Below are 26,907 nucleotides of genomic sequence, written 5' to 3'. Positions count from 1 at the left end.
CAGGAAAGTGGATGGAACTGGAAGAAACCATTCTGAGTGAGGTAACACAATCTCAAAAAACAAACATGATATGTACTCACTCATATGTGGATTTTAGACATAGAGTAAGGGATTACCATCCTACAATCCACACTGCCAGAGAAACTAGTATACAAGGACCCTAAAAGAGACAAACTTTGTCCCCTGGAGAAGGGGAAAGGGTCACCATCCCCTGAACAAATTGAGAACATGAGAAGAGGGGAGGGAAACTAAGAGAGTAAGAAGGTAAGAAAAGGATGGATGCAGAGGTCATGAGAGAGCAGGAAGTTTGAGTCAGGTGTAGATTAGAAAAAAGGACATATGATAGGTAGGATCTGAGTTGGGGGGGTGGTAGGGGAGGAAGGGAGGGAGAAGGGAACTGGGATTCTCATGTAATTCAATCTTGTTTGTAATTCAAATATATAAAAAATAAAGAAAAATATAAAAAGTAAAAAAATAGTATCTAAACACAAGGAAAAATATACATAACAAAATTGATCTTAAATTTTTATCAATAAACCAAAATACATACTAATGCCCAGTATACATTTCTATATAATATTCCCATTTTTTCTTTAAAAAGAGGTTGCCTGTGATCGTTAACCTCTTAGAAACAATCCCATTTAAATGAAAAAAAAAAAACATTTGTAAGCAGTATTGGGTATTTGGGCATCTTCTCTCCAAACTGCTTCCTGCTGTTTGGAGACCTAAAACAAACAGGGCAACCAACTGATGACCAAGTATTCAAATGTCTGATATTATAGGAGACATCTCATTTAAACTACCACACCCTGTCTCAGAAAGAACAAATACAGGGAAAGTGAATAGGGGTTGCTGGACATTAGCAGAGAGAAGCTTCTAACTCATGATTGGTTGGCTGATAAGATGTTGGTGAAATATCTTTAACTTACTGAGTCACTGAGTTTAGTGTTTGATGCATGAAACCCACAACATTTGAAATTTGCAAAAAAAAAAAAAAATAGGAAGACGTATCCACAGAGTGTTTCTGGATAACAGTGTTGGGTACATCTTAATTTAGATATTGTTTTAAATAAATATTTATTTTATTTAAAAAAAGAAATTTCCTGTACCAATTATACTGTCCTTAATTGTATATATTCTCCATTTTAGCTAGTATTTTTATATTAGTCACTGCTATAGGCATCTTTAGCTGCTTCCACATGGATCCTTGGTTGGCTTCTCCCACAAGTTCTGCACCACCACTGTCCTAGCATATTATATAGGCAGGACAGATTGTGGGTCAAAAGTTTTGTGTCTGGGTGGGTGTCTTAGTTAGGATTTTCATTGCTGTGAAATGGCGCCATTACCTTGGAAACTTTTATAAAGAACATACTTAATTGGGGTGACTTACTTACAGTTTCAGAGGTTCAGTCCTTTATCATATTTACCTTTCTGGTTCTGCAAGCTCATTCAGGGTTTTTTCTTCCTAGTTTCATCTGTTTGTTGATCTTTGCCACTCTGACTGTGGTAAGATGAAATCTCAAAGTTGTTTTGATTTGCATTTCTCTAATTGCTAGAAATGGTAGAATTTAAATATATTACCTAGCAATTTTTATTCCTATATTTGAGAACACTATGTTCAGATCACAAGGTGATTTTTAATGAGCTATTTGGGTTTGTTTGTTGTACTATTTACTCTTTGTTTTTTGAGCTCTTTGTTCTGCATATTAATTCTGTTAGAGAATCTTAGCTGGCAAAAATTTTCTTCTTGTCTGTGGGCTTCCTCTTAACCTGCTTGGTGTTTCTTCAGCAGTCTAGAAACTTTTTTGTTTCATGATGTTCTACATCATGAAAGTTAATAGTTGACTTCAGTTTTGGGCAACTGAATTCCTAATCAGAAGACTTCTTTATACATATATCATGTAAGGGACTGTCTTTGCTTTCTTCTCGAAGTCTTATTTACTCATTTTTATTTTTTCAATACAGGGTTTCTCTGTATAGCTCTTGTTTTGGAACTTGCTCTCTAGACCAGCTGACTTCGAACTCAGAGATCCAACTGCCTCTATTTCCAGAGTGCTAGGATTAAAGGCACGCACCACCACCTGGATAAGTATCAGAGTTTGAATTTAGGTCTTTGATCCATTTGAAGTTACTTTTTTCTGTTTTCTAAAATTTAAATTAGAAACAAGCTTGTTTTACATGTTGATCCCAGTTCTTTTTCCCTCCCCCTCTTCCCCGGTTCCCACTGACCCCCTATCTCATCCCCTTTCTGCTTCCCAGGGAGGGTGAGACCTCCTCTTGGGGATCTTCAAAGTCTATCATATCACTTGAAGCAGGTTCTAGACCTTCCCCCATGTGTCTAGACTGAGAGAGTATGCCTCTATGTGGAGTGGGCTGCCAAGGTTCATACAAGTACTAGGGATAAATACTAAACCACTACCAGAGATGTCAGATTGGAGGTCTGATTAATCTTTGAAGTTACTTTTTTGGAAGGTGATATCTATGGGTCTAATTTCATTCTTACACACACACACACACACACACACACACACACACACACACACACACACACACACTCAGGGGAAAGATGGCAAAACTTTCAGCTTTAATAGTTTGTACAATTGGCTGAAAATTAATTTGTTTTATTCACCTTAATTTTTTTAGAGATCTTCCCTAATTTTTTTCACTCCAAAAGATGACATCTTGAGAAATAAAAAAAATATAAGTAAGCTGTATTACAATATATAACGTCACATGCAACTAATAGGCCAATTATTGTAGTCATAACATTTTTTCAAATTTTTGTTACTTGTTTTTTCAGATTATAATGTGCTTATATATAATTTCTCCTTTCCCCCTTCTTGCTCCAAGTCCTGCCATGTACTCTTTCCATTTTTCTCAAATTAAAGGACTTTTTTCCATTGTTTTGTTACATCTATCTATCTATCTATCTATCTATCTATCTACCTATCTAACTGTTCCTAAATACAACCTGCTCAGTCTGTGTAATGCTTCTTGTATGTATGCTTTCAGTGCTGACCATTTGGTACTGGATAATCAATTGGTGTACTCTTCCACTGAGAAGGTTCTTCCACACTCAGCATTACTTAGTTTTCTCTAGTTTCTTTGTACAGGGTTTTGGCCTTGTGGTCATTCCCATATACACTTTAGGGTATCTTGTTGGCCTTATATTAGATTTTGGAGTAGTTAAGGAGGGAGGAACCTGCTTATTCACAATGATCCATTCCATGGACATGTCTCTCAGAGTCTTAACTCCTGATGACATTTATAGATTTGGCTTGATGGCCATTTAGTGTTGTAAATTCCCCTTGAAAACAAAGACAGCCATATATTTTCACCATTGTATAAGATCTAAATGCTGTGTTTTCTTGTTAAGGATCATGATGTGAAATTCACTCTTCTTTGAAAACTTTGACATTATTGAGATTTCAAAATGATTCTAAAATTCTCCTATTCTTTATACTAGAACAACCATCCAGTAATTGTTTGTCTTTCTGTTTTTTGTGTTTGTTTAGAGTTTTGATTTTTTCAGTTTTTGAGAGAGATAAAGGGAAAGAATTAAAAGGAAGGGGCATTATTAAGATGGATGAATAGGGAGTTAGGAAGGATGTAGACGGAGTTGGGAGGGTGAAAACATGATCAGAATACATCATATAAAATTATTTTAAAGAAATGGAGTGAAGATTCAATAGGGAAGTCACAAAATCCCTTAGGACATACTTGAGCTGCTCTGTGAATGCTTTTTCAACATCAACTACCACTGGACAAGAGTAAGTTGTTCCTCCAAGCACTAGGTTTACTGAGCTGCTTTGCATGTTGCATCAGTAGCCAATGGTACAGGCTGCTCAAAACATCTTTAAGGGAGCTTGTTAGTGCCTTAAGACTGAAAGTTGTAGTTAAGCTCTCAGAGATGAAGCCAGCTGCTCTCTTCCTATTGATTCTGCTGCTCTGGGTACCAGGTGAGAGGGTCTAGGGAAGTGTTGGGAGTATGTACTGTTTCTCATGCCTCTGGGATGTTTGTCATTGGAGTCACATGTCTCAGAGTGAGATGTTTTCAGTACAAATTCAATAGTAGATTTGTGCTTATCATTCCAGGCTCCACTGGGGACACTGTGCTGACCCAGTCTCCAGATTCTTTGTCTGTGTCTCTGGGACAAAAAGCCATCATCTCTTGCAAGTCCAGTGAGAGTGTCAATAAATTTGGCATAAATCTTATGCACTGGTATCAAAAGAAACCAGGACAGCCTCCCAAACTCCTGATCTATAATGAATTCCAGCTAGCATCTGGGATCCCTGCCAGGTTCAGTGGTGATGAGGTTGAATTAGACTTCACTCTCACCATCCACCCTGTGGAAGCTGATGATATTGCAACCTATTATTGTCAGCAAGGAATAGAGCGTCCTCCCACAGCCCTCTGTGTCTCAGAATAAACCTCCAGGGTTACTGCATACTAAGACTCAGTCCCTCAGATATATTTCCCTTGAGACACCTCAACTAGGGTCTCTGTAAGGCTTTTTAGAAAAATGGAGGGAATGAACTATACAGAAAATTCTTATGCTCATGAGTGTGTTTGTTTCTCCAGACTATCTTATATTAAATAATTTTGCTACAAATGATGTTCCAGCTTACCATTTCTCAAAAAAAGGTTTTAGATTTAATAATTTTTTACTTAGACAATTATTTAAAACTTAAAGGAAACTTTCCCCAGCCAATTAAATAAAAATAATTTGAAATATTAAACACTGCTAATCATCTGATTTGCAAATACTGCTTAATATTCTTCGACAAAGATTTGTTTGTTTTGTTTTTGAATAACTGGATGTCCTGGAATTCACTGTATAGAAAGGCTAGGCTTAAACTCGGAGATTTGGCTGCTTTTGCCTCATAAGTCCTGAGATTAAATGATGTTGAGCATTTCCTTAAGTGTCTTTTTACCATTTGAGATTTTTATACTGTTGAGTATTCTCTGTTCAGATCTGTACCCCATTTTTTAATAAGATTATTTGGTAGTTTGATGTCGAGTTTCTTGAATTATTTGGGTATTTTGGAGATCAGCCGTCTGTCAGATGTGAGGTTGGTGAAGACCTTCTCCCATTTTGTAAGGGACCATTTTGTCTTATTCACTATGTTCTTTGATTTACAGAAACTTCTCAGGTAAAGGAGGTAAAGGAGGTCCCATTTATTAATTGTTGCTCTCAGTGCTACTGGTCAAAAAATTCTCTATCCTTTGCTCTCCCTTTACTGGTTATATATTTCAATCTTCTTAGTCATAAAACAAGAACATGGAGGGAAAGAAAAACCTGAGATAACAGATGCTACAGTCAAGTTATTTCAGGAGCAGTGTTCCCATTGGTAGCACAAAGAGTCTGCTTCTAAGGGCATCTGGTTTATTGTCAGAACAATCTTCTTAGGGAATGTCTGGTTAAGGAGGCTGGACATTTATGTGCTATAGAGTGAGTAGAGATCATTTAATATCCTATGGGTCACTCAGTTCCCTTACTTGTGAGATTGTCTCTATTGAAATCAGAAAGAAGATCTGAGAGCAAAACAGCAAAGGTGTCCCTACCCTGTGGTTGCTGACACTTCTCATCAAGTGAAGATAATCCTGGATTTCAATGGTCTCAAGCTTGAGGTCAGTGGGTGGATTCAATCTGGAGCCACCAATGTGTATAATCTTCTGTAGAGCCAGGGGTCTCTGAAGTTCCAGGGACTTACTTGACGTGAAATAGCCTCTCTACAGCAGGGTTATTTACACTAAAGAGATGATGTCACAATGAAGGCAGGTCTCCTTCATGTCCATGTTTCAGTCCTGTGATTTCTTTCCCTACTCATCATGCTCTACAGAGTTGCCACTCAACCAGGACAATATTGATAGCAGGGAATGTGACAGAAAGGGTAGGAAGCTCTGCTCAGGACTCTCACTGCAAATCTAAATGTGATAAGCACAAACTGCTTGCATGCAATGAGAGAAATTATTGGTTCCAGGGTAGATCTTGTGGGTGTCAGACGCTTGCCCACCACAGGGATAGGAATAGAAAACAACCTTGAGGGCAGGAGTCAACTAATTTTCCCTGCTCCCTGTGCATATAACAGGCAGTGCTAATTTCTACGGACACAATTTCTCCAGTACTTCATCTTTTTTCACTTGTGTGCTTTATTTTCACTACATCTGATTAGTTTTCCACTCTATTATATTGAAAAATACATGTTATCTTTAAATTTTCCTCAGTTCCTTCATTAATATTTTTGTTTGAATTAGAAACAAGATTCTTTTACATGTCAATCCCAGTTCTCTCTCCCTCCCCTCCTCCCCTACTACCCCAAAACTAAAACCCTACTTATAACATATCCTTTCTGCTCTCCAGCGAGGGTGAGGACTTCCCTAGGGGGTCATCAGAGTCTGTTGTATCCTTTGGATAGGGCCTAGGTCCACTGCCATGTGTCTTGGCTCAGAGAGTATCCCACTATGTGGGATGGGCTCCCAAGTCCACTTCTTGGCTAGGGATAAGTACTGATAAGTACATGAGGCCCCATAGATTTCTGAGGTCTCCTCAGTGACTCCCATTTTTCTGGGGTCTGGATCAGTCCCATACTGGTTTCCCAGCTACCAGACTAAGGACAAAGAGCTCCCTGTTGTTCAGGTCAGCTGTTTGTGTGGGTTTCACCAGCCTGGTCTGGACAAACTTTGCTCATCACTCATCCTTTGATGCAATTGGATTCCAGTTCAGTTCAGTGATTAGTTGTGGGTGTCTGTTTCTACTTCCACCAGCTGTTGGATGATGGCTATAGGATGGTATATAAGCTGGTCATCAATCTCATTATCAGGGGAGGGCATTTAAGGTAGCCTCTCCTCTGTTGCTTAGATTGGTAGTTGTCTTCTTTGTAGATCTCCCAGCATTTCCCTAGTGCCTTATTTCTCTTTAAACCAAAAACAGCTCCCTCTATTATGGTATCTCCTTTCTTTTTTTCCTGCATTCTTCCCCTGACTCAAACTTTCTGCTCCCTCATGTCCTCCTCATTCCTTCTCTTCTCCCTTCTCATTCACCTCCCTCCCTCCCCCTCCACCCATGCTCCCAATTTGCTCAGGAGATCTTGTCCCTTTTACGTTCTCCAGGGGACCATGCATGTCTCTCTTAGGGTCCTCCTTGTTTACCAGTTTCTCTGGTAGTGTGGATTGTAGGCTGGTAATCTTTTATGTCTAAAATCTACATATGAGTGAGTACATACCATGTTTTTCTTTTTGTAACTGGGTTACCTCTCTCAGAATGGTTTCTTCTAATTCCATCCATTTGCCTGTGAATTTCAAGATTTCATTGATTTTTTTCTGCTGAGTAGTACTCCATTTTCTCTATGCATTTTTCAGTTGAGGGGCATCTGGGATGTGTCCACTTTCTGGCTATTACAAATAGTGCTCCTATGAACATCATTGAACATATGTCCTTGTTGTATGAATGTGCTTCTTTTCGGTATATGCCTAAGAGTGGAATTGCTGGATTTTGTGTTAGACTAATTCCCATTTTCCTGCAGAGTCACCATACTGATTTCCAAAGGGGCTTTAGAAGTTGGCACTCCCACCAGCAGTGCAGAAGTATTCCACTTTCTCCACATCCTCTTCAGCATGAACTGTCATTGGTGTTTTTCATTTTAGCCATTCTAACAGGAATAAGATGGTATTTCAGAGTTGTTTTGATTTGCATTTCCCTGATGGCTAAGGATGTTGAGCACTTACTTGTGTGTCTTTCAGCTATTTTAGATTCCTCTATTGAGAATTCTCTATTTAATTCTGTACTCCACTTTTTAATTGGATTATTTTGTGTTATGCAAACTAGCTTCTTGAGTTCTTTGTAAATTTTGGAGATCAGCAATCTTGTTTCTAATTTAAGTAAAAAATACAGGAAAACAATAATCAAAACCACAAACACACAGAATAAAGAGACAATATTAAGAGCAGAAAAGGTAAAAGGTCAAGTAACATATGAAGGCAAACCTATCAGAATTACACTTGACTTTTCATTAGGAACTCTGAAAGCCAGAAGTTCCTTGATAGATATTCTACTTACATTAAGAGACCACTGATGCCAGCCCAGACTACTATACCCAGCAAATCTTTCAATCTATATAGATGGAAAAAAAGATATTCTATGACAAAGCCAGATTCAAACAATACATATCCACCAACCCAGTCCTACATAAATTTCTGGAATGAAAACTGCAACACAAGGAAGTTAACTACAGCCAGAAAATATAAGCAATATATAATCCCACTCTACTAACAGAAGAAAGAAAAAAGGGATGGAAACCCACGCACTATTTCACCACCACCACCAAATCCAAAGCAAATGAGAATGAACAATCAATGGTCATTAATATCCCTCAATAGTAATGGTCTTAACTCACTCCTAAAAAGACACAGGTTAGTAGAATGGATAACAAAACAGAATCCAACATTCTGCTGCATACAAGAAATATACCTAAATTTCAAAGACAGATGCTAACTAAGTATTAAAGTTTGGGAAAAGATTTTCGAGTCAAATGGACCCATGAAACAAGTGGGGGTAGCTATTCTAATATCCAACAAATTGGACTTTAAACTAAAATCAATCAAAAGAGATGAAGGAGGTCACTTCCTACTCATCACAGGAGAAATCCATCAGGATGAAGTCTCATTTCTGAACATTTATGTACCAAATACAAAGGCATCCATGTTGGTAAATGAAACATTAATAAAACTCAAATCACATATAAAACTGCCCACAATTATAGTGGGAGACTTCAACACCCCACTGTCTCCACTGGACAGGAACACCAGACAGAAACTTAACAAAGAAACAAAGGAACTAATAGAAGTTATAGCATAATAGGGCTTAACACACATCTCTAGAACATTCCATCTAAATACAAAACAATATACCTTCTTCTCAGCACCAAATGGATCCTTCTTTAAAATTGAACACAACTTGGCAACATAGCAAACCTCAACAGGTACAAAAAATTAAAATAATCACCTGGATCTTATCAGACCACCATGCTATAAAGTTAGAATTCAACAACAACACGAATTGCAGAAAATCTACAAACTCATGGAAATTAAGTAAAACCAAATTGCACAATTCCTAGGTCATCAGAAACAAAAAGAAATGAAAGAATTCCTAGAATTCAATGAGAATGTGAACACAACATACCCAAACTTATGGGACACTTTGAAAGCAGTGCTAGAGAAAAGTTCATAGCACTAAGTGGCCACATGAAGAAACAGGAGAATAATCACACTAGAGAATTAAAAGTATTACAGAAAGCTCTATAACACAAAGAAGCCAATACACCCCAGAAGATTAGATGCCAGGAAATAATCAACTTGAACGCTGAAATCAATAAATTGGAAACTAGGAAAACAATACAAAGAGTCAGTGTAACAAAGAGTTGGTTCTTTGAGAAGATCAACAAGATAGACAAACCTTTATCCAAACTTACCAAACGGCCCAGAGGGAACATGCAAATTAATGAAATCAGGAAATAAAATGGGAACATAACAACAAACACAGAGGAAATTCAGAGAATCATCAGGTTATAATTTGAAAACCTGTATTCCTCAAAATTCTAAATCTAAAGGAAATGGACAATTTTCTGGACAGATTTCACTTACCAAAATTAAATCAAGAACAGATAAGCAACTTAAATAGACCTATTACCCCCAATGAAATAAAAGCAGCCATCAAAATCTCCCAACCATAAAAAGCCTGTGACCAGATGGCTTCAGTTGAGAATTCTACCAGAAATTCAAAGAACAGCTATCACCAGTTCTCCTCAAAGTATTCCACACAATACAGCAAAGGGGTCATTGCCAAACTCTTTTTTACCAACTTCAATAACCTTGATACCCAAGAAACATAAAGATAGAACTAAAAAAAGAACTACAGACCAATATCCCTCATGTACATTGATGCAAAAATACTCAATAAAATACTGGCAAATAGAATCCAAAAACACATCAGAGTAATCATCCACCAAGATCAAGTAGAATTGATCCCAGGGATTCAAGGATGGTTCAACATATGAAATACAATCCACCATATAAACAGAATGTGGGGAAAAACACATGATCACCTCACTAGATGCCCAAAAAGCCTTTGACAAAATCCAACACCCCTGTATGGTAAAGATCCAGGAGAGGTCAGGGATAACAGGAACATACCTTAACATAATAAAACCAAATACAGCATGTCGATAGCCAACTTCAAATTAAATGGAGAGAAACTCAATGCAATTCCTCTAAAATTGGGGACAAGACAAGGCTGTCCACCCTCTCTATACTTCTTCAATATTGTCCTTAAAGTTCTAGCTAGATCTATAAGACAAGCAAAGGAGATCAAGGGGATACAAACTGGGAATGAAGAAGTCAAACTTTCACTATTTGCAGATGATATGATAGTCTACACAAGTGACCCGAAAAACTCTACCAGGGAACTCATACAGCTGAAAAATACCTTCATCTATGTGGCAGGATACAAGATTAACTCAAAAAAAATTGTAGCCCTAATATATACAGATGCTACATTCTTGGAGAAAGAAATCAGAGAAACATCACCTTTTACAAATGCCACAAACAACATAAAATACCTTGGGGTAATGTTATCCAAAAGAATGAAAGACCTGTACCATAAGAATTTTGAGTCTCTTAAGAGAGAAATTAAAGTAGATACTAGAAAATGGAAGGAACTCCCATGTTCTCTGATAGTTAGGATCAACATAGTAAAAATAGCAATCTTGCCAAAAGTAATCTACAGATTAAATGCAATCCCCATCAAAATTCCAAGAAAATTCTTCAAAGACCTTGAAAGAACAGTTCTCAACTTTAATTGGAGAACCAAAAGACCCAGGATAGCCATAACAACCCTGTACAATAAAGGAACTTCTGGAGGTATAACCATCCCTGTCTGCAAGCTCCATTAATGAGCTATAGTCCTGAGAACAGCTTGGTATTGGCACAAAGATAGACAGGTAGACAATGTAATAGAGTTGAAAACGCTGACATTAACCCACACACCCACAAACACCTGATTTTTGACAAAGAAGCTATATTCGTAGTATAGAATAAAGAAAGCATCTTCAACAAATGTTGCTGGCATAACTGGATGCTGGCATGTAGAAGACTTCAGATAGATCCACATCTATCTCCATGCTCAAAACTCCTTTAATATTACATTTACCACCAATTCATTTATTGGGGTGTCAATTTTCATTTTATGAAGAAGATTGAAGATCTCTACAATGAAATCATTGCAACATTGATAAATATAGTTGCAGAATTCCAGGATGAATAGATCCCTCAGATTCACAGTGAAAGAGACAGGAACATGATGCCAAGCTGATATATGAATGCCATCTGCCTAAATATCCCGGTGACATTCCTCCCAAGGCAGGAAAAGCAATGCTGAAACTTATTATCTAACTAACCTCAAGTGAAGTGGGTGCTTGCTTTGTTCAGTTGTGGAGTCACTTAAGCATCCCTTATCCTGAGTTTTACTGGATTGTGAAGCCCTGTTTGAGTTAATGTTGGCTTCATTTTGGAGGTTCTGCTCCATGGAAGGAAGGTCATGTGTGAGCTTGTGGTGAGGCAACACACTAGGACAGGAGTGTGTGGAACAAAGCTGAGCATATTGTGGAGAGGAAAGAGGAGGAAATCACAGGCACACAGTTCTCCCCATGACCAAAGTGTTAGTGACCTCAAACCTTCCCAATGGCCCTCTATTTATACATGTTCCATCACCATGCCAAAAAACAAAACAAAACAAAGCAATAAAAAACCCTAAAAAACAACTCCCAAGAAATTATTCATACTTGGTTGCGTTAACAAACCTTAATACAAAGGGTGGAGCTTAGTTGTTCCTCAGCTTGATATGCCATGCTTTGTTGATACCCATGGGAGACCTAATCCTTTCTGAACAGACACTCAGAAGGAGTGGATTGGTGAGGACAGAGGGGAATTGGGGTGCCACACCAAATCCAGTAGATTCTGTGTGACAAGTTCCACAGACAATAACTACAAAAGAAGGACGTCTCCTGGAAATGACTGTGGAACACTCAGCCAGAGAAAAATATTGGGCTGTGATTCTTGTGGCAATTTCTGTTTTTTCTTCTATTCATTTTTTCACATTAATGGAATGTTCCTGAAAGCTTACATTGACATTTTAAGAGGGAGATGTAGATAAGAATCCATCCCCTGAGGTGGGGCCACTAGCCATGACATAATCTTAGGAAAAACCAACACTTTCCATATCATTCATGTCATTCACATAAATACAAACAGATAAAACTTTCCCAACAATAAATTTCATATGGCTGTACATGTGTCATTGAGAGTGGCCTTAGGTGTCTGGTAAAGAAAGCTTTTAGTAAGAAAGAGTTAAAATTGTTAAAATAGTTCAATATTTCAGAAACTCACAAGAACTAGGTAATAGATGTTAAACAATAACTGACTATAAAAATTTATTAATTTGATTCAAGAAGTATGTGGTTAACTCTGGATGATTTCATGTTTTGGATTTCTGCATCACTGTGCCAAGTAACAACAATTTCATATGTTTGGGTTTGTTTAACAAAAACATCCCCTGAGAAAATGTTTCTATAAAAAACCTCGCTTGAGAACTGCAAAATACACTGAGATTCAAACTGCCTCTGTGTTTCTTTCTGTTCGTCACTGCCAAATCCTTATCCACCTAGTCTTTGAGGACCTTCATCCCATGGGACTCCCATATCTGACTGGAGTAGTCCATGGGAATTGGAAGAAAGAAACTGGGTGGGGAAACTGTAGTCAGGATGTAAATAAATGAATAAATTTAACTAATAAAATTCAAAAACAAACAAACATTCAAACAAACAACCCCAAACGAGCCTGGAGGGTTTATCATATGGCCCTTCTGGGGAACAGACAGGCAACAATCTATTTCAGTCCTTGAGAGGGGAATGCCAACTTTCACTCAGGCCAATGGATTATACTGGTGTTATGTGTGGACATGAGTGTCTAGGGCCTTTCTCCCTGTCAAATACTTGGATTGGAAATGTTTGAGTTTCCTTTGTATTATATACATAATGTTCCCCATTGTCAATGCATCCAGTTCAGGCACCATGGATAATTGCCTGTCATGAAAGAGCCCCAGCTAACCTGGTGTTTGTCTTAAAGGCTGCATTCCTGTGTGGAGTTCATGGTGAGTGTCCAGAGGGACACGAGGCCAGTGTCATAATTTGCCTTGCCTTTCAGACAGAGGAATTTCCAGGATTTCTGATACTGTCCATCAATTGGGATTAGAAAGCTGAGTGGTTGACTGACTGGGTAGATTCTAAGTTTAGGTTTCCAGCCTCCTTCTTTATCCCATGCTCCCAGCTCACTGCCTTTTTTGCCTGATGACATTTAGATTAATTCCTCTTAGAAAATCCAACTTCCCCTTATTTTTCCTCTGTCTTATTAAACCTGATTATTTCTCTTTTTGAGAAGTATTACAATGCAAAATATTGTGGTGTTATAAGATGAAATATTAGTTTAGGCATGAGAGATAGCTTAATGGTTAAGAGCCTGTCCTGCTCTCACCGAGGATCTGGATTCACAGCAATTAAGATTTTCTAAGCTGATTTGCATATTGAGACATTAGCCACAGTGCAGATTCCTCAAACTATCTTTAAAGGCAGCTTGATAGTGCCCATGAAGCAGCTTCTCTCTGTTTCAGATCTCAGAGATGGGGTCAGCTGCTCTCCTGCTGTGGGTACTGCTACTCTGGGTTCCAGGTAAGAGGATGCAGGGTTGGGCGTATCCATCTTGGCCATCATTGGCTTTTTTATGCTTTGGTGTCATCATCATTGAGATTATTTCATTTCATTTGTTTTAATTTTTTCTTTTATTTTATAGCTCCTCAGAATATAACTCATGACTGCTGTTACAGATTCCTCATGCATGATAGTTTTATACTGGCCTGCTTTCAGTGTATCTGTGACAGTAATATGTGTTCCTCACTTCAGGTTCCAATGGGCATGTTGTGTTGACTAAGTATCCAGCTTCTTTGGTCATGTTTCTAGGGAATAGGGCCACCATCTCCTGCAAGGCCAGCCAGAATGTCACTATTGGACCTATTGATTTTATGAGCTGGTATCAACAGAAACCAGGACAAGGCCACAAACTCCTCATCTATGGAGCATCCAAGCTAGCATCTGGAGTCCACACCAGGTTCAGTGGCAGTGGGTCTGGGACAGACTTCTCCCTCACCATCCATCCTGTGGAGGCAGATGATGTTGCAACTTATTACTGTCAGCAAGGTCTAGTGGTTCCTCCCACAGTGCTCCAGGGCTGAACCAAAACATCCTGGGGTTTCTGTTCATTCAAGCTCAGTTTCTGAGCTATTTCTCACCAGACATCTCAACCCTGTGCAGAGGGGCAGAATTCCCGCTCCCACCTAAGGTGGGCTAGCTCTCCCTGCCCCTCATCAGCTGCAGCACTCATGAAAGTGGTCCACACATCTCAAGTGGTTAAAATAGTAGATCTAGCCTTGTAGGTATACATGTGGGAGGACCAATTTTGGGGATGTTAAAATAGGAGAACTAGCACCACTCCCTGTTCATTTATACAACAGGTGAACTCGCCAGGGCAATGCTGGAGAACTCACCCTGGTGGTGAAGACAGGGGAGAGCTGGTGGTATGACCAACCCTGCAACTACTCAGGTTCAGGTTTATGAGTTGGCTAACCCCATCACGCAGTCCAGCTGTGATCTGTTGGAGCAGAGGTGGAGTGGGGGTGTGTGTGAATATCCAGGGCTACAGGATCTCCATGGCACAGGCCAGCAACAAGACATCCAGGAAGGGTGTCAGTTAGGGACCAGTGTCATTAGTGTACCAGTAGCATAGCAGGACTTGAACCAAACTAATGGTTCTTTGTGATCAATGCCTACATATGAAGATGTATGGATAAAGAGATTTACTGAGAGAGTCAGTGTGTCACACTGCAGCTTCCATGACAAGATTTTCCCTTTCTTTCAAGAATATAAATGAATAAAGCCTGAAAAATTATGACTTAAAAATGCTTAAGCATGTCTATGCTAGTATGAGACAATGTAGACTCTAGAAATAAAGAAGGGATTTGCATAACATTAAAATGGTTGATTTATCAGATAACATTGAAATTTCCAAGGTTTATGCAAGTTCTGTTGATATGGAGCTTCAAATGGGGTAAAGGATATTTGATCAAATTAATGAAAAGTAGAAATAAAGTATAATTATACCTGGGGAAATAAACATGTCTCTATACACCAGTTTTAGAATTGGAGATAGGGTGTCATGCACCCTAGACTTATGCTCTATTAATAAGATCTATTACTAGCCCTTAATTTTTTGTTTCTATTTTAAAATAGGGTCTCACTTAGATTCTAAAAGTGACCCTGATTTTCCAATTGAACTCACTCAACCACTCATGTGTCAGTATGAGAAGCCTGATCCACCCTGCCCAATAGCTTTCTCAGCAACGGAAAGATCATGAAGTCATGAAGTCATCAAGGATGTACAAGACTGCAATAACACTTCTAATCCACCTGGACTAGGAGAACTTGGCTGGACTGTATCCCCAAACACAGCAAAATAAGTATTGTTTCAAACTGTCCATGAGTATTTCCTGAAATAAACCCTTATAGTGAATAAATTTGGTTAGATCTATGTGTTAAACAATATTGATGTATAACGTCATTAAGCTATAAATGAATATATTGGAAAATTCTGGAATATTGGTCACTACATATCTGTTTTGAAATAACTCACAGCCAAATGCAATTATAGAATATTTGTTCCTCCCCCCGGCAATTTGCTCAGGGTTCCTTGTCCCCTTCTGCTCCTTCGAGGGAATATGCAATCTTCTGTTGGGGTCGTCCTTGTTTCCTAGCTCTGTGGCACTGTGGATTGTAGGCTGGTAATCCTTTGCTCTATGTTTAATATCCATATATGAGTGAGTACATACCATGTTTGTCTTTTTGTGACTGGGTTACCTCACTCAGGATGGTTTCTTCTAGGTACATCCATTTGCCTGTGAATTTCAAGATTCCATAGTTTTTTCCCCACTGAGTAGTAAGTACTTCATTGTGTAAATGTACCACATTTTCTCTATCCATTCTTCAGTTGAGGGTCATCTGGGCTACTTTCAGGTTCTGACTATTCCAAATAGTGCTGATATGAACATCATTGAACATGTCCTTATTTTGTGTTTGTGCATTCTTGGAGTTTATGCCCAATAGAGGAATTGCTGGATCATTAGGTAGACTTATTCCCATTTTAGTGTGAAACAGACATTCTGATTTCCAAAGTGGTTGTACAAGTTTACACTCCCAGCAGAAATGGAGGAAAGTTCCTCTTTCTCCACATCCTTTCCAGCATAGATTGTCATTGGCGTTATTAATTTTAGCCATTCTGACAGGAGTTAGATAGTATCTCAGAGTGGTTTAGAGTTGCATTTCCGTGATGGCTAAGGATGTTGAACACTTTCTTTTTTATGATTTGTTTTTCTTTAACTTTTTAAAATTTAAATTAGAAATAGGATTGTTTTACATGACAATCCCAGTTCCCTTTTCCCTCCTATCCTCCCCTACCACCCCCCAACTAAATCCCTATCTATTACATATCCTTTCTGCTACACCTGGGTGGTATAGCCTTCCACAGGGTGTCATCAGAGTCTATTGTATCCTTTGGATTTGGGCCTAGACCTACCCCTGTGTGTCTTGGCTCAGGGAGTACGCCTCTATATGGAATGGGTTCCCAAAGTCGGCACCTATGTTAGGGACAAGTACTGGACTACTACAGGTGGTCCCGTAGATTTCCGAGGTTTCTGCACAGAAACCCATGTTCCTGGGGTCTGGATCAGTCCCCTGCTGGTATTCCAGCTATCAGTCTGTGGAGCAAGAGTTCCCCGATGTTCTGGTGAGCTGTTTCTGTGGGTTTCACAGCCTGATCTGGACCCCTTTGCTTTTCACTCGTCCTTCCCTGCAACAGAGTTCCACTTCAGTTTGGTGATTAGTTGTGGGTTTCTGCTTCTATATCTACCCACAGCTGGATGAAGGCTAAAGGATGGCATATGATAGTCATCAATCACATTATCAAGGAGGGCATTTAAGGCAGCCTGTCCTCTGTTGCTTAGATTGTTACGTGTTGTCATCATTGTAGATCTCCAGATTTCCCTAGTGCCTGATTTCTCTGTAAACCTAAAATGTCTCCCTCTATTATGGTATCTCCTTTCTTGTTATCATCTATTCTTCCACTGACTCAACTTTTCTGCTCCCCCATGTCCTCTGAATCCATGCTCTTCTCCCCTTTTCATTCTCCTAGCTCCTTCCCCCCTCTTCCCGTCCTCCTAATTTGCTCAGGGGATCTTGACCCATTCCCATTGACCACACATGTCTATCTTATGGTCTTCCTTGTTTACTAGCTTCTTTGGCAGTGTGGATTGTAGGCTAGTAATAATTTATTCTATGCCTAAAATATACATATCAGTAAGTACATACCATGTTTGTCTTTTTGTGATTGGGTTACCTCACTCAGTATGGTTTCTTCTAGTTCCATCCATTTTCCTGAATATTTCAAGAATACATTGTTTTTTTTCCCACTGAGTAGTACTCCATTGTGTTAATGTACCACATTTGCTCTATCCATTCTTCAGTTGAAGGCCATCTAGGCCGCTTCCAGTTTCTGTCTATTACAAACAGTGCTGCTATGAACATGGTTGAACAGATGTCCTTTTATGAATGTGCTTCTTTTGGGTGTATTCCTAAGAGTGGAATTGCTGGATCTTGTGTTAGACAGATTCAAAATTTTCTGAGTAGTCGCCATACTTATTTCCAAAGTTGCTGTACAAGTTGGCACTCCCACCAGCAGTGTTCCCTTTTCTCCACATCCTCTCCAGCATGAACTCTTATTGGTGTTTTTGATTTTGGTTGAACACTTTCTTAAGTGTCTTTCAGCCATTTTATTTTCCTCTGTTGAGAATTTTCTATTTAGTTCTGCAGCCCACTTTTTATTTGCATTGTTCAGTGTTTTGTTGCTGGCTTTCTGAGTTCATTGTATACTTTGGAAGTCAGCCCTCTCTCATATGTGGGGTAGGGAAACATCTTTTCCCATTGTGTGAGATATCACTTTATCTTGCTGACTGTGTCCTTTGCCTTACAGTAGCTTCTCAGTTTCAGGAGGTCCCATTTATTAATTGTCAATCTCAATGTTTGTGCTACTGGAGCTATGTTCAGGTTTGATCTCCTGTACCAATTTTTTCAGGGTATCACCTACTTTCTCTTCTAGGAGGTACAGTGTGACTAAATTTATGTTGATGTCTTTGATCTATTTGGACTTTAGTTTTGTGCATGGTGATAGATATGGATCTAACTACAATTTTCTACATGACCTAATCCAGTTATGCCAACACCATTTGTTGAATGCTGTCTTTTTTCCATTGTATATCTTTAGATTCTTTGTCAAAAATCAGGTGCTGGTAGGCCCTATCCTAAAGGATATGGCAGAATCTGAAGACCCTCCATAGAAGGTCTCACACTCCCTGAGGAGTAGAAAGGGTGTGGGAAATGTAGGGTGCTAATGGGGGGCAGGGAAGACAGGAGGGAGATGGAACTGGGATTTACATGGAAAAGAAGTTGTTTGTAATTTTAAATTGGTCTAATTACCACTAAAAAACAACCAATCTAATTTAAGTAAAGAAAGAAAGAAAAAAACGAGAATTCTGGCACTAGGGATCTACAAGTGTGACCAATACTAACAACCTAAGCAATTGTTGAGAGGATACCTTGAATGTCCTTCTCTGATAAGGAGATGGATGACTACTTTTTACACTATCAAAGAGTCTTCATCCAGTTGCTGATGTAAGCAGAGGCAGACACCCAAAGCTACACGCCAAACTGGATTCTGGAATCCAGTTACAGAGGGAGGAATGATGAGTAAAGTGATCAAGAACAGGCTGAAGAAACCTACAGAAACAGCTGACCTGAACAAGGGCACGCTCATGGACCCCAGTTTGATAGTTGGGAGACCATCATAGGACTGTTCCAGACCCCATGAATGAAGATGTCAGTTTGCAGTTCTGGGTAATCCATGGGGACTCTGGTATTGCATCAAAATTTATCCCTAGGACACGAATGTACTTTGGGAGCTCTCTCCACATAGGGGATATGCTCTCATCCTAGACACATGAGTTATGGTCTAGACACCCCCCCTCCCCCGCTCCAAAAGATATGACAGACTTTGAAGATTCCCCATGGAAGGCCTCACTCTCCTTGGGGAGCAGAAAGGATTTAGGGCAGGAGATCAGTGTGGGGCAGGTAAGGAGTGGAGGGAGAGGGAACTGAGATTGACATGTAAAAGAAGCTTGTTTCTAATTTGAAATTGGTCTAATTACCATTGTAAAAATAAAGAATATATAAAAAAACCAAAGATAATCTAAAAGTTACTAACCATCTGTAGAAGAGCAAAGATTATTGATACATTAAACTTTCATTGCCTTTAATCACATATACTTAATTAGAAGGTATTTCAACAATGTTTATTCTTCTGCTCTATATTTCCTATCTGAGGATAGCAAAACTGATAGAACCATTCAGGGTTGCCTGTGAAGCTGTGTTTCCCATGGGGTAGACAATTCAGCTGTAATTCATTGTTCTGCCATTTTCATTATAGAAAAAATGTCTGAACAGTTTTATATGATTTTCCAAAGGCAAGTAGCACATGATAACTATTGGACTGTCTAGGTAGGGATGTTTTCATTTGAGGCTAAAGCACTGTATGATGTCACCAAAGACCTCAAATACAAAGCCCACATGTTTGCCCTCACATGAGGGTCATAGCTACAAACCACAAGGACACTTTCTCAAGTACATTCATAGCAACATTATTTGTAATAGCCAGGATCTGGAAACAACCTACAATCCCCTCAACTGAAGAATGGATAAAGAAAATGTGGTACATTTACACAATAGAGTATTACTCAGCAGTAACAAAATAATCACATCATGAATATTTCAGGAAAATGAATAGAATTAGAAGAAAAATCATCCTGAGTGGGGTAACCCAGATGCAGAAAGACAAACATGGTATTTACTCACTCATAAATGGATCTTAGATGTAAAGTAAAAGATAGACAGCCTGTAAATCCACAGCCCCAGAGAAGCTATGTAAAAAGGAGAACCATAAGAAAATATATTCTCATATAGAAAGATTTTAATGGCTTGAAATAATCATAGAGATTTAAGTGTTACAGCATCACAAAATCATGCAGCAGTCTCTGTAACACCCTATACCCAGGGGTGAAAAGACTGATGAGGAATGGAGGTCAGTACACGCCATCTTTGTTAACTATACCATGGTCTGTTTCTATCTTGTAACCCCAACTTCTATCATTTGTTAGCACTACTCCACTTAGGAAACCAAATAGTTCATAGTGATGTTTAAAAGATGCCTTGTCCTGCATGACCTTGCACCCTGGATCTTCCTGTGTCTGCTTTTGAGAACACTCAAACCAAATTATTCAGTTTTCTGGACTTTATTCCCCATGGGTTTCTATATAAAATCACTGTGGAGAGGCACTATTAAGGGGCCCATCTGGATACTCTCACTCATATGTTAGTTTCTTCCAATAAGTGGATTGAGCAGGGTATATTTATATATTTTGGATATGTGTATACATAGATGCATGTAAGACTAATGAAAAAGAGGTCATGAATGTGAAAGAGAGCAAGGAGTGATTTGGGGGAAGTGTAGGGGGAGGGGAGATTATGTAATTATATTATAATCTCCAAAATAAAAGATAATCTAGGGTTTAGTTTTATCAGACTTCAGAAAAAATACTGGGCTCAATATCTTTAGCAGAAATGGGTCACAGAGCAAAGATAGTATCAGGACCTCTTCCTCTTTTATTTTTCCCTCAAACCTCAAATACTATAGATGTAAAGGCTTCTGAGTGTCATGGATTCTGGCAGCAATGTGTAGGGGAAGCTGTAGCCACGCCTTCTTAGGGGCTGGCTATAAGAGTACCTGAGGGCTTGTGAGGGCGTGGTCAGAGTGAGTAGGGGGACTGCGTTTTCGGTTTCGGTTTCTCTTTGCTGCTTGCTGTACAGACTACCACCGGCTGGCTGGTTCGCTCTGTAAGTAAGGCTTTTCCCTATTAAATACCCTTATATTTCTACCTGACTCCGTACTGTTAATTTCTTACTATAGCAATGACTGACTGGAAAGGGAGATGTGGTCACGTCTTATATCAGTTAGTACTGGGTATCTAGTCATCAGGAATTCACATCATCATATGAGAGGCAGAAGCTCTACCTGCTTTTAGTCAATCGAAACAGGCCATACTTGAGGTATCAGCTCTGAGCCCCCAAGAAGAAACATATTTACATACATAAGAAAGACAGGGTGTGGCTCTTACAGTACTAATCCAGCTAGAGTAGTTAGTTAGCATCCCACGATGAACTTAAACAAAGAACTGGTTATAGGAAAGATGACCCTCCTGCACCTAAGCAGTGGTTGCCAAATACAGTCCTTTAGATCCCAGAAAACACAAAGATAATCCTGGGAAGTTATGTGACAATGTATGTCACCCACCTTTACCCTATTGTGTCAGGATCACAATCCTTGAATAATTTCTATATGGGTAAGTGATAATTGCCTTCTAAAATAACTGAAACTACATTAAGCAAATTGTGTAACTCAACTCAGGTATGGTTTCTCAGTGAACTTAGCCAATTTCCCCTTGGATATATGGGAACCACAAACCTGACTTCCATCAAATTGTTTTTCAAATATTTGCAACCAAGGTGGACTTCAAAGAGACCTCACTGAAAAAGCCAGATTGTGTTTTTTCCACAGATGGCAGTGTCTTTATTGAATAGGGAGTTCTGCCTGCTGCGTGGATTGACAAAATAATACAGAGATATATTAGATACAATGCTGCTTGGCCAATGACTAGGATTCTCATCTGTTAGCTCAGTCTTAATTATCATACATCTATATACCTTATAAGACTTATCTTATCAGATGCCTTATTGGCGTCCCTCCTTGCCGGTGGATCACATTGCACTGCTGGAGGAGGAAGGGGAAAAAGGGGGCACTTCCTGGTTCCTTGCTTAGATGAGTCTCCTTGCTATGTCACTTCCTGCCTGGATCACCACTTATCTACTACATTCCCAGAATTCTCTTTGACAACCAGTTCCGTCTAACTTGCTGTCTCAATGGCCAAACAGTAATCTTTTTAAAAATCAGTAAGATAAACATACACAGAAGTACTTCCCCCATCACTGCAGAGCTGGATAGTCAGCAGTCCCTCTAAATTGGACAATGAGAAGTTCACTTTCTTCCCCAGAGACAACTGTTCGGGCTCTGAGCAGAGTAGCCTGAGATGGGAAAGGAGTCATTGTTTCCACCATTCCTGAGTATGCACTTTAGATCTTCCATATTCATCTGTAAAGGGAGACTTTTCCTCATAGATAATGGGTGTCCTATAAGATATCACCAGTAAGTCAACTTGTTGCTGTCCTGCATCTTTTTCTCTTGAGAAGTAACACTGATACATTGTGATTGCCATCATGTGGTTCAAGTGAAAAAACGGAAGGAAATAAGCAGATATCACAGCCAAGTTCACTGCCCAAAGTGCACCATTTCCCAAGGTAGCCAACACTCATTTAGTTTTAGTTTTAGAGGACTGCTGCTATAAAATAAGGCTTCAAGATTCCTGGCAGAAATGGATGCTCTCTTGGGGATACACCCTTCATTCTTCAGATTGGATTCAATTCAAGGAAGAAAACCATCTCCCTGAGTCCAGACAAGGAGAGGACCTTAAGTCTTAGTTTTGTTTCTGTTGTGGATATTAAACATCCTGACCAAAAGTAGTTCAGAAGAGAAAAGGGTTTGGTTTGTGCTTCTGGTTACCATGTATCATTGAGGGGAAGTCAAGGCAATAATTCAAGCAGATTGTCACATTCCAGCCATAGTCAGAAACAGATAGCAACAAATGAACTCATGCTGCCTGTTTGCTCACTACTTCCTCTCTTCACTCTTGTACAGTTCATGGTGCCATCCATGAAATGGTGCTGTGTGAATTCCAGGGTTTGTCTTTTGGCCTCAATTAACAATGAAAACAGTCTGTCCCAGAAATGCCCACATGCCAACCTCAGCTAGAGAATTCCTCAATTTAGGGTTTCTTCTCACGTGATTCCAGGAGACATTAACAAGGCAAGAAAGTGGTGGACTGATTCAAAATGAGTTTGACAAGGACATGGGATCACGACCTGGCAAAGATTTCTCATGTATTCCCATTGGAGCACAAAACTAGAAATATTCCATGGGCCAGTGTGTTTCTCAGGAAAAATGTATAAAACAAGGTAGTTTTTCCCAAATGCTAGAACATAAGTCTTAGAGGGTCTTTGTCCTTGGCAGGCTCTATGTAACTAATGTTTATTTTCCCCCAGTGTAGAGGTCAATCAAACTTACTTTCCAGTTTCTGTTTAGCCTACTATGTAAAATCCGTACTACTTGATCTTCCTCTGACAACTGTTTTCTTTGTTTTACATTTTTTAATTCTTTAATTACTACTCATGTATACATATCCATCACCCCCATTCCCTTGCCCTCCCATCCTCCTATGTTCCCCTCCAACCTCCCCAACCCACCACCCAACTCCTCCCCAGGTATAGTAAGGCACAACTCAGGGGACCTTCAAAGTCCATTATAGTGGGGTACAATTAATGCATATTGCAAAGGAATCAGAGCAAGTTTGATGAACAGATGTTTAATGAGAGACATACATGCAACGTGTGTGTGTGAGGTATGTGACATATATGTGACATGTATGTGACATGCTTGTGACATGCATGTGACATGTATGTGATATGTGACATACATGCGACACGCTTATGACATGCTTGTGACATGCTTGTGACATGCATGCGACATGCATGTGACATGCGTGTCACATGTGTGTGAAATGTATGTGACATGCTTGTGACATGCTTTTGACATACATGTGACAAGATGAAATAAGAGATGAAAGAATCCCCTACAACCAGGTGAACCATGGATCAGAGAGAGCTGCTTTTTATCTGGTGTCAGGAGTGGGATATTACCAATACGGAGCCAAGTAGGAATATAAGGGTATTTAATAGGGAATAGCCTTATTTACAGAGCAACCTAGCAAGCCAGCTTGGCAGCAGTCTGTACCGCAAGCCGAAAAGGGTGAATACTGAAAGTGATTCTCAGCCAACTGAAAGTCCTGCTATACCTCACCCTGACCACACCCTCGCAGGTGGGGTCAGGCAGAACTGTAGACAAGCCCTAAGTAGGCATGGCTACAGGTTCCCATACAAACACACACACACACACACACACACACACACACACACACACACACTATATACATGCATAGATGCAGACAAAACGCAATACACATAAACTACAAATAAATAAAAGTTTAATTCTGAGGGATCACAGTGCTCTTGCAACTCACACCCTTTACAGCAGAGCAGTGACAGTGCTCTCCCCACATGAAACCTCTCAGTAACAGAACATGATGATTCCACAGAGCCTGTTACAAAATCACCTGGGATACACTAAAATACTCAAGGGGATTCTTTGCTAATCCTAACTGCCATGGGGTGACACAAGAACAGGTATCCTGTGAGCACTAAGTCAAGCTCTTCTGACCTGATCTGCATATTGAGACATTAGCTACAGTGCAGATTGTTCAGCTATCTTTATAGGCTGATTACTAGGACCCAAGAAACAGCCTCTAGTCCAGGTCTCAGAGATGGGGTCAGCTGCTCTTTTGCTGTGGGTACTGTTGCTCAGGGTTCCAGGTGAGAGACTGTAATATTGGGAAAATCCACTGTGGCCATTATTGAATTTTATGACTTGGTATCCTGATCAATGAAATTATGATACTTAATTGGTTTTACATTTCCATTTTATTTTATGTTTCTCAGAGTATAGTTCATGACTGCTGTTACAGGTTCTACATATATGATGGCTTTACATTGGGGAGATATTAGTATATGTGTGACAGCAATATGTGCTTATCACCACAGGTTCTACTGGGGGAATTGTGCTGACTAATCTCCAGCTTCCTTGACTGTGTCTCCAGGGAAAAGTGCCATCATCTCCTGCAGAGCCAGCCAGAGTGTCAATACAGTTGGTATTCCTCTTATGAACTGGTATCAACAGAAACCAGGACAGCTCTCCAAACTCCTCATCTATAATTCATCCATCCTAGCATCTGGGTTCCCTGCCAGGTTCAGTGGCAGTGTGTCTGGGACAGACTTCACCCTCCCCATCCACCCTGTGGAGGCTGATGATGTTGCAACCTATTACTGTCAGCAAGGTCTAGTGCTTCCTCTCACAGTGCTCCAGGGCTAAACCAAAACCTCCTGGAGTTGCTGTCCACGGAAGCTCAGTCTCTAAGCTGTTTCTAGCCAGACACCACAACCATGTGATTCTACCAATATTGTTTGTAAAGAGTCTGAATCTGTGAAATAGAATTTTCAAAGTAAGTGTGTTTGCCCTATTGCGCATGCTTTACAAATAAGTGTTTCCTTACTTAATAAAGACCCACCTGATACTATTTTCAAGGCTCTTTTACTGTTGAATAAACTGAGTAGACAGGCTTCAACTTTATAGCTTCATTAAGTGGCCTCTCTGGGGCTTCATTCAGGGACACTCCTGATACATGCCTGGCCTCAGCACCTTTCTTTAGTCTCAGAAGAATAAGAATATTCTATAATCCTTGTCTTGTGTCCTTGACTCTAAAGCCAGAACCACATGGCCAAAGTTGCCAAATTCTGCTGCTTTTCAGGACTGAAACATAACTGCCTCATTGAATTACATTCCAACCAGCTTTCTGGTTTCCATGATTTCTTTCACTGCCTAAGCTTGGCTGTCCTGGAACTTGCTATGTAGATCAGATGGCCCTCAAGCCAAGAGAAATGCCAGCCACTGCTTTCTCAGTGCTGGAGTTTAAGGCATGTAAACCATACCTGACTATAAGCTTCTCTTTAATGCCTTTCACAAGTTGGAAATTTGGTTGGGTAAGATCTTGCCCTGAGGTCACTACTCCTTTTATTCCATCTGTTAATCTGTTCATCTCCTTGAACACAGGACTTAACTCCATTTTACTTCTGGTTGCTCCTTATATTAGTCTACATTATGCATTTTGTCTTGTTCAGCTTGCTTGTTTTCATTATATATCTTAATTTGAGTTACCATTAAAAAGTACATCACAGAGCCTATACAATGCTGTTTTTGAGATTACCTCTGTCACCGGATTTATTCCAAATCTATCACTTCAGCCTCAGGTAAACTTTCTGTGACAATCCAAAAAGCAGCCACATTCTTCATCAAGATTTCAAAAGAGTAATCACTTGGTAACATACTAAAATTATTCTGTGAAACCCCTTGAAGCAGCCCCCCTACAGTTCAAATCCAGAAAAATATAGGATCTACATCCCCAAAATTGGTCCTCCCACATCTATATCTATAAGGCTAGATCTACTCTGTTAACCTGGAGATGTGTGAACCACTCTCCTGAGTGCTGCAGCTGATGAGGGGCAGGGACAGCTCTCCCACCTTTAGTGGGGGATGGAATTCTGCCCCCCTTCTCCCATGCTATCACATGACTGATGAGAAATGGTGACCGCTATCTCACCTACCTCAGGCTTTGACAGGCAGTGGCTGGAGACCTCTCCCCAGCCTATGCTGCTACATGACAGATGGGGAATGAGGACAGATATCCCATTCTCACAACTTTGGGCCTGGCTCACCCACACCTCTGTCAACAGGGTTAGCTCTATTGCGCTGCTCATGCAAGGTGCAGGGCCTTTTCTCCCAATTGTTTCTGCTGTTGGGAGTAGGGG

The 26,907-nt window shown here is 39.7% G+C and overlaps 1 pseudogene and 2 gene segments (V, D, J or C); all 3 read left to right on the top strand.

Moving 5' to 3' along the window:
• Positions 1–3,910: 3,910 nt before the first annotated feature.
• On the top strand, positions 3,911–4,430 carry LOC113838196. The segment is given in 2 exon segments: positions 3,911–3,959; positions 4,096–4,430. Coding segments are annotated over 2 exon segments (384 nt in total).
• Positions 4,431–13,730: 9,300 nt separating this feature from the next.
• Positions 13,731–19,706, top strand: LOC113838192. The segment is given in 4 exon segments: positions 13,731–13,779; positions 14,011–14,302; positions 18,383–18,421; positions 19,694–19,706. Coding segments are annotated over 4 exon segments (393 nt in total).
• A 5,103-nt stretch (positions 19,707–24,809) lies between these two features.
• LOC118239296 lies at positions 24,810–25,414 on the top strand (annotated as a pseudogene).
• Positions 25,415–26,907: the final 1,493 nt, after the last annotated feature.

This window comes from Cricetulus griseus, chromosome 8, assembly GCF_003668045.3.
Source record: "Cricetulus griseus strain 17A/GY chromosome 8, alternate assembly CriGri-PICRH-1.0, whole genome shotgun sequence".
Lineage (NCBI taxonomy): Eukaryota > Metazoa > Chordata > Mammalia > Rodentia > Cricetidae > Cricetulus > Cricetulus griseus.
This window is presented reverse-complemented; position numbering and strand designations above follow the sequence as displayed.